The 20311-nt window shown below is 33.7% G+C and overlaps 2 protein-coding genes across 2 annotated transcripts; one reads left to right on the forward strand and one right to left on the reverse strand.

The window, feature by feature from the left end:
- Positions 1-8996: 8996 nt before the first annotated feature.
- On the reverse strand, positions 8997-12224 carry LOC131065294 (beta-hexosaminidase 2-like). The gene is made up of 2 exons (XM_057999759.2): positions 11438-12224; positions 8997-9992 (listed from the first exon to the last, which is right to left on the reverse strand). Exons 1-2 carry the CDS (start codon positions 12222-12224, stop codon positions 9028-9030), a joined length of 1752 nt encoding a protein of 583 aa, XP_057855742.2. The 3' UTR covers positions 8997-9027.
- A 5725-nt stretch (positions 12225-17949) lies between these two features.
- Positions 17950-19846, forward strand: LOC131065295 (beta-hexosaminidase 2-like). Its single transcript, XM_057999760.2, has 2 exons — positions 17950-18742; positions 18870-19846. Exons 1-2 carry the CDS (start codon positions 17950-17952, stop codon positions 19835-19837), a joined length of 1761 nt encoding a protein of 586 aa, XP_057855743.2. The 3' UTR covers positions 19838-19846.
- Positions 19847-20311: the final 465 nt, after the last annotated feature.

The raw sequence follows: 20311 nt of genomic DNA on the forward strand, positions 1-20311 counted from the left end.
GTCTTGTAGAGTTAAAAGGACTTAACCACCTGAACAATTGGGTTTATGTTACTTAACTTGAAGATAGGTTTGTGGTGATCTTCCCAAGTTTGATGCTCCTAGCACCTAGTAGATTATCCGACCTTAGGGATTTGGGATCTACAATTCAAAACGCCAATAGATTATAAAGATGATAAAAGAGAAAAAAAAAAGAACAACATTGACTACACATGCATTGAAACATGTGTGGCTTATTGAATATAGCACATCTTTTCACATGACCCCACATCAAGGTTCATACCTTCTAGGGAAAAAGAAGATACCTTATAGAATCACAATGTGAGTTCACCCATCATGGAAATTTGATGTAGGATTCTATGATCCTAGAAATCTTGAAAGATAGGTTTATGATTTTTTTAGGACTTGGCATGGTATATAAAAAATAAGTGAGAGGAAAGTATTTTGGCCTCAAGATAGAAGAAAATTGAACAAGAAAGAGTTGCAAATATAAAGGGATCATATAAAGAAACATAAGATTAGCATGCTTGAAAATTTTCAGAAAGTTAACTCTATAATGTCAAGTTTGAACTAGTTGGATATTGAAGAGTTAGTTGTTCTAGTGATTAGCACTTTTGAGTGTGACATGCATCAATCCAACAACAAAAGAATATGTTGCTTGAAGTAGTGGTGGACTTTCACATGCTACTTCTATGACATTAATTTTGATCTTTTGTTCTGATATTGGTGCTAATAGTTTCTCTTAATAATAAGACCTAATCATTTTTTTTGTATAGCTTTTGACTATGTTGTGTTCAATGCAGACATGATGATGTTTCTAGGGTGATGGTTTTCACCTCGTATTATATATACTTTTGTTAACGATATGTAATTAAAAAAAAATATTCTAGAATTAAAATATTACAACTTTGATCAAATTCATTTAAATAAAAAATTTGATAAAAAAAATTTAATTATCAATAAATTATATTCTATTAAACATTAAAAAAACTCGAAAAAAGACTAATAATATACTATAATGCGAATGTATCGTATCAATACAATATCATTCATTTTTGTTTCTATTTTCAAAACACTTATTTTTTTATATTTCATACATCTAAGTAATTTGTTGAGGAGAATAACACTCTTCATTAACAACATTGAGAAAAGAATATCTCGAGTCATTAGCATGATTATGAAAGCTCATGGACCACCTTCCACATCATCCAACACATTGAAAATTACGTGAAGGTTCCTCCCTGATGTCGCAGTTTGAAGCATCTTACAAATTTGTATAATATCTTACACTTTCGTATCTGCCAAATTTTGCAAACCCTAATAATTTATGCCTACACTTGTCACCCATTAGAAAAATATCTTATATTTTATGCAGGCAACTTGTGGTGTTACAATCAGATTTTGTATCATTATCATAGGAGACACTAAGTCGGACATCGACTTGTTGCAGAGAAAAGCTAAGATTATTCCCATTTTTATGATGTGGAGTTTTATCCAATATGGCAAAGCATTCATTCAATATTGCGTTAAATCCAGGCACCTAAAAAAAAATATGTTTCATATATTACCGGCGAAGAGCTCAACAGGTTAATTTTTTTATGGATTCAGTGTATTTGATTTTTCTACTCAGTATAAGTTTTTCTTTTCTTTGGAAGTGGTGGATTGTTTTCTCATCAAATTCCTCTTCAATTTATCAGTTTTCAGTGACTGCAAGAACATAGTGTTAGCAATGCAAAAGGAAGTACGAAGGAAGAAATGTTCAACTATTATGAAATATTTGGTAGGACTTAGAATAATCAACAATAATTAAATTATGCTAGTGAAAGATCTGTATCAACAAGTATTGAACATGTTTCGATACGTCTTGTAGAGGTCTTTTTGAGTTTCTAGTTTGCTTTCGATTAGTTGTAGTTAGCTACCAGATTACTAACATATGTATAGGAAGTTTTAAAATCATTTTTAACTATAAATACGCAATATTGTTGATTTATAAAGAAAAATGTGTGTCTTTTAGTTGTCTTTAAATTCAGTTGTAATGATGTCATTCTTTTCTTGTTTTTGATTAAGGGTAAACAGGTTTTGAGGGGACCAGAAACCTTGTAAACAGGTTTTGAGGGGACCGGAAACCCCACAGGTTTTGAAGGGACCTGAAACCCTCAGATTTTACTAGGATCTGGAACCCACATAACAATGCTGCTAAAAGAAAAGAACATCAACGTACCAGCAGCCAAGCCACAAATAGGACACAAAACATCCCTAACACATAAACAAGGGTTTTACAAGGCTCCCTTAACCTACAAAATAATAGGGTTTTGAAAGGCTCCCCTAATCTTCATCAAGGATTTTAAACTGGCTCCCAAAACCAGCAAACAAGGGTTATCCTTTTCTTATTATTCATCCCTTTATTCTTTAAAGTCATATTATTAAAGTTTGCCTAGTGATTTCTTTAGAAACAAAGGTTGTGGATACTTGAAAGACTCATTATTATTCATCAATGATGATCTACACATTTATAGATATAAAATAATTATCAACTTTCTTATAATTGTGTTAAAGATATTGATTACTAATTATAGTTGATTGATGAGAAAAATGAAGACTATTGACACCTTTATAATACCTATTGACATATATGTATCTATATTGACGCATATTCATGATTTAGTTATGACTTATTCTCACACTTCCTCTTAATGAATAATTGAATTTTGACGGACTCATAGTATATCTCTATTGAGTTCAATTTTTTTCTTGCCCAATAGCTTAGTAAATATATCAGCCATGTATTCATTTGTGTTACAATATATCAATTCTTCTTGCTATTGAATATTTTCTCTTAAAAAATGATGTTATGTTTAAATGTGTTTTGAACTTGCATGATAGATTATATTGTTGGCCACTTTAATTGAAATTTGATTGTCATATTTGATTTTAGTTAATACTTCTTGCTTGTATTTCGTCAAGTATACACCTTAGCAAAATTGCTTCACAAGTCATGAAAGTTTAGTGTTCACAATATTGACAAATTCAAATCTAGATTGGTTGCAAAAGAATATTCCCAAAAGAAGGAATAGATTATGAAGATATTTGTATTTGTAGCTATGCTAAACACTATTAGACTTATGATTGCACTTTTCTACAATGTTTAGTTGGAATCTACATGAAATGGATGTTGAGTTAGAATTTTTTGAATGGTGATTAAAAGAAGAATTTTACCTTTTTCAACCAAAATATTTTGTAAAGAATAGACAAGAACATCCAGTATGTAGGTTAATGCATTGTATGGTCTTAAACAAACACCAAGACTATGGTAGGTGAAAATTTACAACTTCTTCCAACAAGGGTTTACAAGAGTAAGAATGATCCAAATTTGTACAAAAAGAAAAATGAATATGGAAATGCTATTTTGATTTTAGTTTATGTCAATGACTTAATTACAACAAGAAGTTTTATATACTTTATTGATGAAATAAAAAAAGATCTATCATAGGAATTTAAAATGAAGGATCTTGGTGGAATATATATAATTGTTTAGCAATTGAAGTATGGAGACAAGATGGTAAGACTTTGATTACTCAAAGTATGTAAAACAAATGATCCGAAGGATTAATAAAAAATATTGTAAATCAATATCAACTTCATTAACATAATTGTTATATTTTTTAATGATAATGATAATCAAGAAGTAAATGGGACACTATATAGATAGATGGTGGGTATTTTGAACCACTTAAGCACAATAAAATCTATTATCACATATTCAATCAATACACTTAGCCAATTCATGGATAAACCTCTTAGATTCATTAGAAAGTAGAAAAGAGAGTTATTTGATACCTATAGGGTACTATATTTTTTTCTATTGAGTATACTAGAATGTTGAGTTGACAATCTATTTAGATTCTACTTGGGTAGATAATCCACATGATGAAAAATCTAGAACTAGTTATTCATTCAATATAGGGTTAAGCAATAATTCTTCAAGCAACAAGAAGTAACCAACTATTTCATTTTCCTCTATTGAAGCAAAGTACAAGAAATTACACAAATTAAGTATATAAGATTGATCCAAGAAGGATTTATATGTTAATTCTAGCGCTTTTCTAGTTATATACAACTAGAGTAACTAATTTAAATATGTGCTCAAGTTGAATCAACATTACTTGTCACATGTACTCACATCCATGAAGATAAGAGAATACTTGTAGTGCCATATATGACTAGATTTATTGGGGATTTTATTAATGCATTAAATAGAATAGACTTTAAATATTAGAGTATTCTTCTTAGTAATACCATGGATGTTGAAGTACAATTTGGGGGACCATTTCTTGATTTTAGTGAGGATGAAGATTAATTTGTTGCATATGACAACTTTCCATTTAGTGTGAATTATAATAACTTTTTCATGTATAAAGTGATTTAGAAGAGATTTAGATGCAAGTTGAAGAGGAAGAGTCTATTAGTTTGCTTGATTATGGTAGAGTTTTCATTCATTATGTTGTAATGAATATTGTATAATGGTGAGGCAATTCAATGAACTTGGATCCTCCCTAGTGTACCTCAAATATATAATATTTCATCTTGTGAGTTAAGTGAGTACATGAATCTTGTATTTGAATCAAGTTCACAATATTTTATCAATAAAAATGCCACATAGTCCACACTATCATTAAAATATACTTACCTACCCCTTGAAGATTCAAGACCCTAGTTGAGCAGAACTTGCCTGTGTGTTGTTACATATGTTATACATAAGAAATCATTCATAATATTTGATGAAAATTGCATATGGGGAGGGATATCTAATTTTAGATACATGTAGAGAGGGAGATATAATGATAGGAACATAGTGGCTAAAAAAAACATATGGCAATAAATAACCATTAGGCTCAAATTAGAAATTGATTTATAAAAAGCATCATATACCACTTGAACATAAATTATTAACATAAAACCAACATGTAATTTGTATGTCCATCACCATATACAACCCATTCAACATAACCATCAAAGATGTATTACCGAGTCTAAACCACTAAAAACTATCAACATGACTTCCCTAATAGAAGAGTGATGATGTTCAACATGCATAATACAACATAGAATATTTTTATGAATTATAGAATCGTTTCTACAATGGGAGGATAAATATATGATAACTACCGCTAGTAGGGCATACTGAAATATGTTGGGAAAATGGTGTTGTACACCTTGCATAATTATGTTTCATTGTTTTATTATTTTATTATTGTGTGAGGTGGACATGAAATTATATTGTAATATCATATTGTGTTGTTGCACCTTGGAGTGCACCTAGATGGATGTACAACATATAGAGATTCCCTTGGAATATTCTTGTAACCACTTGATGAGTTGTATTGACACATTGGTATTATTATATTGTATTTATTTAATATTGGAGAATGTAATTGCGATGAAGTGCCCAATATTAAATGTGGGTCAAGGGTAGGTAGGAAAAAAATTATATTTTATTATCACATGGTTTTGATGTAATACCACTTGGTGGTTTTGTGGGAGCTTGTGTTTATAAAAGCAACCACAAGGGTAGTTGTTTGGGTTAGCCAGGCTAGCATTTGCGAAGGAGGAAGCATGGCATGGGATGTGTAGATTCATGCTTGGTCACATGGAGTGCTTGGTTATGGCTAGGTTTTCGAAGGCTTTCCATAGTTGTATTGTAATGGATGCATTGCTGATAATACATGGTGGATGATGCTTTTGGAGGCTGGGTTTTTCCAGGATATATCTTGTATCACATTTTCATGGGTATATTGTCTATTCTTTGCATGTGGCTTCTATGTGTTGATTTGATTGAAATATTAAATGGGTTATGTGGAAATTATCATAAAGATGGCTGCAAGTTTCCTTAAAAGTAAACAAAGATTTGGACTTAATTATATTGTTGTCAATACATGATCAAGACCAACTTAAGAAACAAAGTTCATTGTGAATATAAAGTGGGAAGGAAAATAACAAAATTAAGCTTGGTAGAAGTGTACACAAAGAACAAAGATATAGAGGGGTCTAATTATGCATACAATAGTACATAAATGTTTTGATTAATAAAAAGTGAATTAGGCCCGTACCATTACATGACCTAAAAAGAGCGCCACTTAAGGCACATGAGAAGTGCACACCTAGCTAAAGACAAAATGATAAAAAATAAACAACAGAGAACCACCAAAAACTAAATTACGACCAGAGACAAAACCAACAACAAAAACCAAAAGAGAACTAGCCAGCTGCCAAAGCCACAAAGAGATGAGCTATTGGCCAGAGGCATTGCCTTCTTGCCAATCCTTACATAAACCTAAAAATTTATTAGAAAAGGAGGAATTTTTATTAGAGTCCTTTGTAGTGTTTGGAGTACCAGAATTAGGTTTGTTTATGACCATGGATGTAGGGAGCACCATCGAAGCAGAGGGGGATAAAACATGTCTCTTGCATTTGTTTTTCATGTAGTCAATTTCTTCCTATATAGCTTTTAGAGAAGCCAAATTCTTCAAAACCATCTCCCGGCTTTGCTTAAACATCTCCTCAATTTTACTCTTAAGGATCTCCTAGTTTTTCTTCAATTCCAAAACAATCTTGTTTTCATCTTTTTGCGATATCTTCTCACTAAGCTCCTTTAGCATCCCCTCAAATTTCTCCCAATTTTCCAACTTCTCAGCCATATTTCTTGCCGCTTCCTAGATGAGATGATCCCTCTCTTCCATGGCCTAGTTATCTTCTCTCACCCCAACCTCTACCATTCCCTCAAGTCTATTAATCTTCCTGATAGCTACGTCGAATTATGATAAGAGCCATTTGATCACTAGGTCTTGCCACTCAAAATTATCCTCCAACTTTCATATCAGAGACTCCAAGGTAAGGGGGCCATCCTTGGAATCAGTCAATTGATTAGGGAGAAAGAGGGAAACCTCCTAGGAAGCCCAAGGGGACCAGTTGGATTTCAAATCATAAGAGGAATCAGAATCCTCAACCTCTTCCTCTTCATTTGACTCCGACACCTCTACATCCTTAAGAGGTGGATTAGGAGAGGACTTATGCTTCGCTTCTCTAATGGGGTTAAAGCGAGTGGGAACAAGTCTAGGTTTGGAAGAAGACCCAATAGTAGGGTTGGGTTTTGACATAGGGGCCCCAGAAAGCTCAATCAATAAATTTGGGTCTAGTGGGAGGTCATAAGGATTTGACAGGGACCCACTGGTAGGTGTTAAAGCAAGGTAAAAATTATATAGTCTATGAATCAAACCTTGATGAAGGGGGAGGGAACTTTTAGCCTTAAGTCTTGCAGCAAATTGGGACAATGAGGAACAAACCCAATAAGCAAAATTCATCTAAATACCATACCTCAGGTGATTTAACATCAGGAAAATATGGGTGTTAAATCTTTTGAAATGACCATCCAAGGTGAATATTTTCATCAACAATAGGGCCGCATCCTTCCATATACCAGGAAACTCTTCCTAATTATACCTAGTTTATAACCTAGAAACACCTTCACCCACCTTGAAGAATCACTTGAATTCCTATTTATAAGACCCCTTTGGCTTCTTAGGGAAGGTTATCCCATCTTACGAAAGCCCAGTAATGGTGACAATCAACTCTGGAGTGACTCTAAAGGTGACCTTTCCAATCTTCACCTCCCCCTTTTGCCAAGCTAGGGAAAAATTCTTTGAAAGCTCTAGGTCAAAACCTTGCATGCCTTCAACATAACCGTTCAAGTTCCCTTTTACTACTTTTTGATATAGCTTTGTATTGTTCTTGAATTTTTCACACAAATCAAGTTCTATTTGTATTAAATCCCCTCCCATCTCTATCATAAATGGATTCATAGGAAAAAATAGGTTGGTAGCGCAAAAACCAACAGTTTGAGCACAACACTTGCTAGAAAAGGGGAAAGTGACACTACTTGAAAAGGACATTGGCCACCAAAGCAAAAAATGACTAGCCAAAAGGGTGGCGACGAAAATGTAAATGGCAAGTTTTGAATTATAACCCATCAGTAAACTTTATGTCTTCAAAGATCGCCCAATAAACTAAATTTGGAATATCATAGATATTCATCTAGATTTTTAAATTCTCACACTTCTAGTCCAGAGTAGCTTCATTTTTAAGGAGGATAGTGTTTCTTGAATCACCTTCTATTATGATTCGATTGTACCCTCTTTCATTGATAATAATGAGGCCGTAGTAAATAGTTGCCACCTCTGCAAAGCTCGACGTTTGTGTGCCTAAGTTGGCCACATAGGCCATATCAAAATTACCCTTGTGATCACGTACGACACCACCCCCACCTGCTTGACCTATATTTCCTTTTGACGAGCCATCAAAATTCAACTTTAGCCAACCACTATTGGGAGGGGCCCAAGAGTACATAAATATTGCAAGAGAACAATAAAAGAAATTAAATCAACCAATCATCATTTTGTAATAGGAAAACCTAAACAACATATTCTAAGCTTTGATTTGTTTAAGTGGCACATCTTAAATTACACTAGCTTCTCTAGAACCCATCTATTACACTGATTTCAGATCAGTCACGTGAATAAGTCAAAACTTAAAATGTGTTGTTTAAACCAAAAGCAGAAACCTAAATTGACACTTCTCAAATTGATTATCAATAAACGTGGGTTTAAAATGTGAACCAAAAAAAAGGCAAACCAGAAAAGATATAAACAACAATCAATACACAAGCAATTGGATTTCATTCACAGCGAATTTTAAGTTTACTGAAACCAAATATTCCATAAATTAATTCAGCAGATCCAAAAAAAGGCAAACCAGAAAAGATATCAACAACAATCAATACACAAGCAATTGGATTTCATTCACAACGAATTTTAAGTTTACTGAAACCAAATATTCCATAAATTAATTCAGCAGATCCACAGTAGATGCATTGCCGCTCAAGCCCATCTACTCGAGATAGGCCATGTCGACCATTACACAAAGAATTGAGAATTCATGGGCGCATAATCATAAATTGAGAAGAGTGCACTGACAAGATCATTGATTCAAATTACACATTCCAGGATTCAAGAGGCACCACATTGGTTGCAAAGGCTCTGCATTGATTCCCCTGCCCACCATACGATATCTCCACTGGTTCAATCTATCGATGGCTTCTGCGTATCTCTTTTGCCCACTTGAATCTTTATTCCCCGACCACAGTATTTCCGCCATGGCAGAAGCTCTGGGCCAAAGTCGAGCATCTAAAACAGTCCCATCAGCCTGTTCAGACCAGAGGGCCACCTCTGCACCTAAAACAAGCTTGGCTTCCTCCTCACTCAGCCCATAAGTGATATCGTAGTCATAAATTCTTTGCCACGTCTTGAAGGGCGCACAATAAGAGCCACCGTTGCCTCCCGCATAGTTGAAAGGGCTCCCATCGTCGCTGACCTGCTTATCATAGCGACTATCATTACCCAGCCAGCCGCCATGCCCACAATCCAAGTAAAAGAAATCGGTAGAAGAAACGATGGTTCTGTATCCAGCTGCAGTAATAAGCTTTGTATTGTTGGGACCGTTGTTCCAGGATTGAAGAATGGTGGTCTCTTTGGGCAGAAGCTCGGGCCTCACCTTAATCTTTTCGTCCAGAAGAACATCCTCCCAGTATATTACAGTTTTATTGTGGGCTGTTATTAACTGGTAGGTTTCTTTCACGAATTTCTCCAGGACTTCGCTCAGGTTTCCTCCCCCACTAACAAATTTTTGGATATCAGAATTCGCCATCCAACAGCCTGGTATTATCTCGTCGTTGCCCGCGTGAAAGAAATTATCGGGGAACATGGAGGCCACGTCGTTTACAACGTTGTTCACGACTTTGTATGTGTTGGGGTGTAAGGGATTGAGATGGCCGGATCCAGGCTCAGAGGCCTTTCGGTCGTCCCAGCTTGTGCCGGCCTCCCACCAGAACAGATCGGAGCATGTCGTAATCTCTGGGTACGCCTTGGCCCACGACAATGTATGACCTGAAATCATTATAACATTCAAATCACAAGTTAACTTCACAATTTACAAAGAAATGCTTGGAGAAATGATAAACGTAAGAATTTCCTTGGAGAGATGCAGAATTTTACTTTGACCCTACAGGAGTGAGCGTATTCATAGATCATCTATAGTTTGCAAAAGCCCTCCAGTTACAGGGGAAGAGATTCAATTATCATTCATGTTTCATGTTTCATTAGATTCTGTTAAGGAAAAGTCTATTGAGAAATTATTTAATAGATTAATAGCTTTTGACTACTATAATTAATTGCTGAAAGAAGTTAATAATTAGAGGAATTATGCAATTTCATTGGTATTAATAGAACTCAATTAATGGGACATTTGTACATAAGTATTGGATCACTTAAATTTTGTGTTGGTCAAAGTGAATGAATAACAGTACAATAGAAAATATGTATTGGATGTTAGCTTGAAATGGCAATTTTTTTAACCCTTGATGCATAACAAATCCCATCATATTTGTCATAACTACTTAGAAACCAAAACAATAGCTATAAGCACTTAAGTCACATATAAAGAGAAATAAAGAAAATTGTGAAAATCTAATATACCGTTTAGAAGCTTAGGGAGCTTGAAGTTACCTATAATGACTATTGGTACCTTTACCCTAGATTTAAACTGTAGAAAATATATTAAAATTATAAGATAGAGAAATAGTTGAATATTATTAACAGATTAATCAATATATTATAGCTAATCTTTGATTTATGATATTAATACCAAGATTCAATTCTGTAGTTTTTTCACTCAAACCCACTGACCTATATTCTATGAATTGTGGTTTGTATGAATTTTTCACTCATAAAAATGAATGATCTATTCCATGTAGATGAATGAAACATCAAGACATCACCACATATCACCATCCCAATACTACTTCAAAATGATTAACTGTGAAATTTTCTCAAGATCAAACGTACTTGTTACCCATTAACTAATCTGAAATTAGTTCATTTATTGATAACATTTAATTGGTTAAAAAAATAATGCTCCCACTCTACGATTTTAATTGTAGTTCTGTTTGATTACCACTTTGTTTAGACCGCTGAGGGCTAAATATTGAAAATAAATATGAATGCAATTTTCTGAATTAATATCAGGAAGTTTATTTTGCCATCTACGCATTTTTCCCAAATTTTGTGAAATCCCCTGATTTTGTCCAACAGCAGTAGTGAAGGTTTCAGCAGGTATCCATCGCATCAATCTTTTCACTTGCGTGTTGTGGGGAAAGCAAATAAAAGTTATCGATGCTAGAAAAGAAAAAACTGGATATTATTCCGCCCAAGTTTTGATTTGTCACTATAGAAAACTCTGGGAAAATCGCAAATAAAATGAAAATCCGACTGGAAAGAAGCTGTCAACAGAATTCTTTAAAAAACTGTGGGTAAACAGGCCAAAACTAACAAACCTGGAGTGTCTATTTCAGGAATCACACGGACGCCATAGTTTCGACCATATTCAACTATCTCACGCACGTCTTGGCTAGTATACGTCATTCCAGGGTACGATCCTTTCTGCGCCAAGGCCGGCTCCGAAGGCAACTCTAACGGAAAAGAATGCGAGTCAGTTATATGCCAGTGGAAAACATTGATCTTGTTGTAGCTCAAGGCCCTGATGCTCCGCAGAATGTCTGTAACAGGGTAAAAGTTCCTGCTCGTGTCCAGAACAATCCCTCTATGTGGGAAAAGCGGGTAATCCATGATCATCACAGGGCCGACGATGACACGAGAGTAGATCGACGTCGCGTTGTAACGGCGCACGAGCTGCGAGAATGTCTCTAAGCCCCACATGGCTCCCCATGGCGTCTGGGCTGATAGAGTGGCGACCGTTCCGTTGGCCGGAACGGTGAGATTGTATGACTCGTCCACGCCGTGCTGCAGGTCGGCATTGAGATCGAAGACCACCACATTCAGTTTTTCCAACTGTGTAAAAGAGATGGGTGCTGGTTTTGCCCCAGTTGGTTCCATTGGGTACCATTGCTTTGACAAATTAACGGCTCGTTTGCAGCGGGAGACCGCATTTGAGAGGGTTTTGTGACTGGGAAACGCGATTTCAAAGTTGGAAGACAATGGAATGGAAAACAGAGGAGTGGTTCCCCATTCGACAGAGATTGGCTTTGGCCATACATAAACTTTTCCGTTCTCAGCAGCCGCAGATGCAAAGAGAAATACAAAGACAGTGTAGAAGATGCTCATTTTGATGAAAGATCCGCACTGTGAGATGCTTTCGTTGTGTTTGATAATGGGGAATTTTATAGAGGTGGTGGAAGACGTTAGACTATGAGAGCTTCTGTCGCTTTCTGAATGGCGGATTGTACAAAGAGCGGGGAGTTTTGAAGTGTTAAATTGATTCCAACCGACAAAAGTGACGATATTATAGATAACTCAAGGATTCCCCTACAGATGTTGGACGCACAAGAATGTCAAAAACAAAGAGTACTTATTTAAATGGGCTTAATGTTCGGTTGCTTCAATGTCGATTCTCTGTTCTGGGGTAGATGCCATTCGCACTTTTCTTGTTAGCGATGGCAAACATTGATCGAGAATCTATCGTTTTCAAGTTTGAAATACGTACGAATATGAACGACAAAAAGTTACAACTCACAATTGTTGTTAGGAAGTGTCGTTGGTTAGTCTACAAGGGAATATAGACACATTAAATGAAAGAGAAAATTGACAATAATAATTAGTTTATCTAAATTTTATTATGATATTGATTTTGATTTTTATAATGGATTGATGTATATTTATGAAATATTAGATCTTAAAATTTGAATAGATATAGAAATTAGAGACTCAAGATAGAGACATTTAATTTTCCGAAGTGAATTGTCTTTTGCAACCTAGTCTTATATTAGCCTACTATATAACTTAGTCTAACAAATTGTTGTTGTCTAGAATAATTTTGGTTTAAATATAATTGTGAGTCTTTCATTTCATTTCTATAGTTTATTAATTTGCATCTTACTTAAATCAATTAAATACTTAAATATTTAAATAATTATTTTTAATAACATTAATCAAGTTAATTAATTTACTTTGTTTAATTCAACAAATGTACTCTTATGTGGGAAAATACTCAAATAGGGATTATAATTCGTGTTATTAATAATTAGTAATCATGAGGGACATATAGCTAATAGGCTTAGAATGATCTTTATTAATTTTGAAAATGAGTCATATTGAGTTCTGAGACATAAATTATGATATCCATGACACTATTACATCATTGACTAATATCAAATTGCACAATTTCTTACTTGTACATGTCAAATTTTATTTTATTTTTCCAAGACACATACCAACTCTTACCTATAATCTATCAACTAATCACCCTTAAACATTACCTCATCCATAACCAATTCATATTTCATAGTCATGTTCACTATGAACTAGGTCACTTGATGAAATCCATCTACTTAAATTTTAAAACTTTCAATTAAAGGACAACCACTTAAGAAAGTAGGTATTTTCTTATTTGTTTGCAAAAATTAAATTTAAACTATAGGTATATATATATATATATATATATATATATATATACATTTTTAGGTTTAATTAAACATCCAAAAATAATTAATAAATCAATTGTAAGGTCATTTGATATGAGAGCATTTAAATATATATTCTACATCTAATATATTGTAAAACTTCACTACGACATTAGATCTATATTTGCACTACATATGTGAAATGTTTGTATCATCTTATTTTTCCGTGTGATCTTAATTGATATAAATTGAAAACAGTTATCTAATCAATAATATTTTTAAGCAAAATATATTCATAAACAAAAGCATATTAATTCAAAAGTGTATGTCAATAGAAAATCAAGCCAATCTACACAATTGCACCTGATCTAAAGCAGTAGATTTTACTGTACAAAATATTCTCTGGTATTTAAATACAAATCCACAATAAAATTTTGATTTCAATTAATTATAAGATCAAATATTCATCTATATCTAATAAAATTAAATAAACTGATTCCAAACGACAGAACTGATGATATTATAGAGAATTCAATGCTTCATCTACAGATGTTGCAAGCACAAAATTGTCAAAAACGAAGACTGCTTATTTAAAATTCCATTCTCACTTTTCTTGGCAGGGATGACAAAAAAATGAGCAAGATTAGTTTGTTTCCAGGTTTGAATGACGTATGAACATGAACAACAAAATGTAAAGAGTTGTATGTGACTATTTAGTGATTATAATTGAACTATTGTTAGGAAGTGTAGTGGGTTTTTCGATAGGAAATATAGATATATAGTAATGTTATATTCAGAAAAATGAGTTTTTTATTAAAATGAAATAATTGAATACTATTTTTTAGTGTGAGATAATTTTTATAATTTTTTTTATCAATTAAATATTTATAATTATGTAATATTGAATTAATCAAAATATATAATATTATGAATGATGGAGACCGAATAACATTTGTCTAAATTTTAGTGTGATGTTGATTTGGATATCTATGATAGATTGATGTATTGTTATGAAAGATTGGATCCTAAAATTTGGATAGATATAGAAATTAGGGATTCAAGATAGAGACACTTTAATGTTTCTTATATTAAAGAGTGAATTGTTTAATCAAATTGTTGTAATCAATATGGAAAAATACTCAAAATAGTGATTGGGGTCATGTAGTTGATGTGTATTGATCATGAGTGACATGTAGCTAATAGACTAAGAATAATATTTGTTCAATTGTGAAAATTATTTGAGTGTTAGGACACATCATTTATGATATTCATTACACTTTTACATCTTTGATTTATACCACTTTGCAATTTTCTCAAGTAAGAGACATAGAATGCAATTTTGTCTTATCAAGGCATAAACTAACTCCTACCTAGAATCCATCAACCTGTCACAACTAGACATTGCCTTATCCCTAACCAATCCACATTTTATAGCCATATACAACTATAGATTAGCTCACTTGACCTTGATCAAGTCCATCTAATTAAAATTTTAATATTCCCAACTCTAGGGCAACCCCTTTAGAAAGCGGGTATTTGATTTTTTATTCGTATGTGTGCTGAAATATTGAAATATGAAATTATTGACATGTATTTATATACATTCCTAGCTTCTTATTAACATTTAGAAATAATAAAGAAATCAATTCCAAGATTATTTGGCACAAGCACATTTAAACCTATATTCTACATCTGGCCATTTTAAAACTTCATTATTATATTAGATCTACATCAACATTATATGTGTAGCATGTTTGTTGATCTTGTTCCTCCCTACAATCTTGATTGATATCAATACAAGACAATGACCCATTTTCTCATATTGAAGCAAGCTCTATCATGCTTTTACACACAACTATATCCAAATAAACATTAAATGAAATCATGTTAATTGAAGAGTTTATGCTGATAGAGGACCAAATAATATCGTTTGTACTAGTCCACACAACATAGCCTTGTTTACAATACTAGATTTCATTGCACAAGATATACTCTATTATTTGATTGCATATCCAGAATAATAAATCAAAATTTATTTAATTTGATGCCAACCAAATAATTACATTAATCAAGACACAAGACATCTTAATCTACACTACTAGATTTAATTGAATAAAGTATTTTCTATGATTGAATCGCAAATCTATAGAAAAATATTGATTTCATTTTATTTGATTCAACCAAATTAGATTAATTGACACAACACATTGTAAAAAAAGAATATTCGTACTATTGATAAAAAATCTATATCTAAATTTAATTTTGATTATTTTGTCACAACATATTAAATAATTCTTTATCCAATAACAAGAGACACAAAGTGTCAAGTTCCTGCCAATAGTTTTATTAGTTTAGAGTAGAAAACAATAGAAAATGCATTTACTTAAATGCAAATATTTAGATTTATTATTAGTAATAAAATAATTTGAAATGTATTGTGAAATTGTAGATATCTGCATTAAAAGAGTTTAAGATGAACAAATGATTATTTAAAAATAATAAAGTAAAATATTTCTTATTATTTTAAATTTGAGTCTTTTGTAAATTCGTCTAGCAATATCAAAATACAGTAAAACCGCTCATAATTTTGACCATGATTATTTGTGCAACAAAGCTTTGAATGGATAAGTAATAACTTCAAATAAACTATGAACCCAATTATAGAGATCCAAACACAACTAAAAGAAAACCTATAAAATGAGAAGACATTCAAGCTGAGGAAGTCTAAAGTTTAGAAAAGGGAGAGAGAGATAGTGATAAAAAGGGGGAGAGATACAAATAGAAATGAGAGATAAAGAGATGGAAATATCACCTTGGCATGTAATGGGAATGTTGAAGAGGTGTGGTAATATCACCTGATCCTATTTGATTAAAACATTTTTTATAATAATAAAATTTACAATAATATTCAATTAGAATCACAATCATAATATAATTGATTAAATTTTTTATAAATATTTTACAATCATTTTAAATTTTCAACCAAGAATTATTTTATGTTTATATATTGCAAGTTTATATTATATTTTAATTTCATGACGTATGAACATGAAATTAAAATATAATATAAACTTATAATTCAAATCTTAATAAAATAATATATTTTTATTAAATTATTATCAAATTTATTTTCTTAAATAATTTTAATTAATTTTATTTAAGAGTTTATATATAATTTTATTATAATCTAAACAATTTTAATTTTATTGAACTATTTTTATTAAAATAAAAATTAACTTTTAATAAATATCCATTAAATTTATTATAAGAAATATTCATGAAAAAATTTAAATTAAATTCATTCATTGAAGTGAAATCTTATCATATTAATAAATTTTAAATAAATAATAAACACTTTTATTCATGATATAATTATGACATAATATGAGGGCAAAAAGGGTAATCGAATTGCATGTAAATCCAAGAAACAAGTGATATTAATATACTAAATAAATTAACTATAACACGAACGAGATATTCAATGCTTTTTCTATGAACCCAACCAGTGGTTTAATACAAGATGCTTTGGGATTCCGCAAAACCGTGAATGAAAGTGACATGAACGAGCATTCGTGGTGGGACACTAATGAATCTCTTTTAATTCTGAACACACGTAAATAATTTTTAATACATTTTACTATCATTGCATTAAATATTTGACAATTTTTAATTGTACATAAAAAATTATGTATTTTTTGTTTACAAAAATTAAATTTTATGTCTACAGAATTCATATAGACTGATCAAAATAAGCAAGTTAACTTTTAAAAAAAGAAAAATTTATTTTAATTTGAAAATTTCTAAAAATTGAAATGCTGAAAAAATAATGCTTAATTACTATTTAAACTATTTACAAACATAATGAATGCATAAATATTCCCACCATGAACAAGAACTAATAAAAATAAATAAACATCAAATCTCTCTTGTAAACAAATATTTCCACACAGATGTGTACTTGTTTACCTTTCATACGGGCTGTCGTAAACCTTGTGTAGAATGCGCATACAACAAATAAGTGAATCACAACCTGCAAAAAGCATTAATCATTAGTATTTATCTTGAAAACTATGACTTAAGTCATTTTGATCCTTGAATTTAGCATATCCAAAGAATTCAACACACAGAATTCAACGAAGCTTTCACGTATATTTCATTAGTGCTAACTCCATACAAGCAATGGCCGGCAGACTCTATTTCGCTTTCACTGCCTTGTTTTAAAAGTCAGCAATGACTTGATATTAGCTTGTACGATCGCCGGACACGTGTCCAAACCCCATTTAACAATCTCAATTGATAATCGCACAGACTCGCTGGTAGCGACCAAACGACAAAAAACAAGAAAATAATCGTATATCCACCCACATCCTATCGAAAACAGTCTATAAATTGATTGTTTATTCTCACCAGCAAACGGATCAGCATCAGCCATGAGGATCGCCCTGTGCTGTATATTCTTCTCTCTCGTTGCATGCAAGTCTACTGCATCTGAAAATATCTACGTATGGCCAAAGCCCATCTCTGTAGTTAGGGGAATTAAAGGCGAATTCAAGATTCCGTTGTCTTCGGCCTTTCAAATCTCGTTTCCCAATCATACAAGCCTTGCAAAGGCAGTCTCCCGCTACAAAACCATCATCTGGAAAAGCCCATGCTATTCCATCCACTCACCCGACGCTGCAGTACAATCCACACCCCTTTTTTCCACACCGTTAAATCAGCTCAATGTGCTGGTCCGCAATCTCAACGCCGACCTGCAGCACGGCGTCGATGAGTCATACAATCTCACCGTTCCCTCCGACGGAACGCCCGCCACTTTATCAGCGCAGACGGCATGGGGAGCCATTTGGGGGTTGGAGACTTTCTCACAGCTGATCGGCGCCTACAACGCCACTTCCTATTACCCTCTCCTCATCCCCAGCGCTTTGACGATCGTGGACTACCCGATATTCCCTCACAGAGGAATTATGCTGGATACAAGCAGGAATTTTTATACGGTGAAAGAAATTCTGAGGACCATCAGGGCCATGAGCTACAACAAGCTCAATGTCTTCCACTGGCACATAACCGACTCGCATTCATTTCCGATCGAGTTGCCTTCCGAGCCTGCCCTGGCGCAAAAAGGATCGTACCCTGGCATGACGTATACAACCCAAGATGTGCGTGCAATAATCGAATATGGGCGAAACCATGGCGTCCGTGTCATCCCAGAAATTGACTCTCCAGGTACGTATATTAATTTGGTTTTTGATTTCGCTTTCATTCCTGACCTGGTAAGGAAATTGTTTATGGATTGGAATAAACTTCCATTTTCAATCGATATTACACAAACTGAAATGCTCTTATGGTTCAGCGCATACGTTGTCATGGGCCAAGGCCTATCCAGAGATCATGACGTGCGCGAACACATTCTGGTGGAAGCCCGGGAGCAGCTGGGGAGACCGAACGGCCTCAGAGCCAGGACCCGGTCATCTCAATCCTCTTCACCCTAAAACATACAAAGTAGTAAAAAATGTCGTAAATGATGTGGCTTCCATGTTCCCTGATCATTTCTATCACGGTGGCAACGATGAAATCATCCCCGGCTGTTGGAAGGCAAACGCAGAGATCCAGAAATTCCTAAGCGAGGGAGGAACCCTCAGCGAGGTGCTCGAGAAATTCGTGAACACGACTCACCCTTTTATTACTGCCCACAACAAGACTGTAATATATTGGGAGGACGTGCTACTGGACGCAACCATAAAGGTAAGAGCAGATCTTCTTCCGAAAGAAACCACCATTCTTCACACCTGGAACAACGGCCCCAACAATACAAAGCTCATTACTTCAGCAGGCTACCGAGCCATCGTTTCGTCGTCAGATTTCTACTATTTAGACTGTGGCCATGGTGACTTCGTGGGCAATGACAGCCGCTATGATGAGCAGATTGCCGACGACCCAGGGAATCCTTTCAACTATGCGGGAGGCAATGGCGGGTCATGGTGTGGGCCCTTCAAGACTTGGCAACGAGTTTATGATTACGATATCACTTATGGGCTGAGTGAGGAGGAGGCAAAGCTTGTTTTAGGGGGAGAGGTGGCCCTCTGGTCCGAACAAGCTGATGGGACTGTTTTAGATGCTCGACTTTGGCCCAGAGCTTCTGCCATGGCGGAGACATTGTGGTCGGGAAATAGAGACTCAAGTGGGAAAAAGAGATATGCAGAGGCCACCGACAGATTGAATGAGTGGAGATATCGTATGGTGGGCAGGGGAATTAAAGCAGAGCCTCTGCAACCAATGTGGTGTCTCTTCAACCCCGGAATGTGTAATATCAACCAATAGGGTAGCATACCCGGGACATTTTGAATGATGAAAGTCATTTGAATGGATATGTTATGCGTTTTTTAATTTAAATGAATAATAAAAAAACTCGAAAGGCAAATTATGAGCTCAATCCCACCTCCAATAAATTTGTTGAATTTATTTATTAGTCTTCTGTTTCAATAATTGTATGTGGTTGTTGCGATTACATCATCTTCAATTTTTATTTTTTTTTGGTTTTTCTTGGAGAGGTACATATGCCAAAATGATAAAGGGTACAAAATGTCTACGCCTTGTTTATGAATTCCTCGCGCTCTCACTTCACCTTGTTTTTCTAAGAGTACTCATTTGTAATTTTGTTTTTAATAAAATTGGAAGGTAGTCAAATATAATAAAAAGTATTAATAACAAAATATAAACATATTCAAATTTACCATTATAACATATATAACAAAATATTAGTTGTAGTATTGATGAGGTATCAACTAAAATAAT

This window comes from Cryptomeria japonica, chromosome 1 (assembly GCF_030272615.1).
Source record: "Cryptomeria japonica chromosome 1, Sugi_1.0, whole genome shotgun sequence".
NCBI classification, from domain to species: domain Eukaryota; kingdom Viridiplantae; phylum Streptophyta; class Pinopsida; order Cupressales; family Cupressaceae; genus Cryptomeria; species Cryptomeria japonica.

Coding starts and splice junctions, on each gene's coding strand:
- LOC131065294 (XM_057999759.2), bottom strand. CDS start 12,224: ATGAGCATCTTCTACACTGTCTTTGTATTTCTCTTTGCATCTGCGGCT. Junction 9,993..11,437: donor TCCTGAAATAGACACTCCAG/GTTTGTTAGTTT, acceptor TAATGATTTCAG/GTCATACATTGTCGTGGGCC.
- LOC131065295 (XM_057999760.2), top strand. CDS start 17,950: ATGAGGATCGCCCTGTGCTGTATATTCTTCTCTCTCGTTGCATGCAAG. Junction 18,743..18,869: donor CCCAGAAATTGACTCTCCAG/GTACGTATATTA, acceptor CTTATGGTTCAG/CGCATACGTTGTCATGGGCC.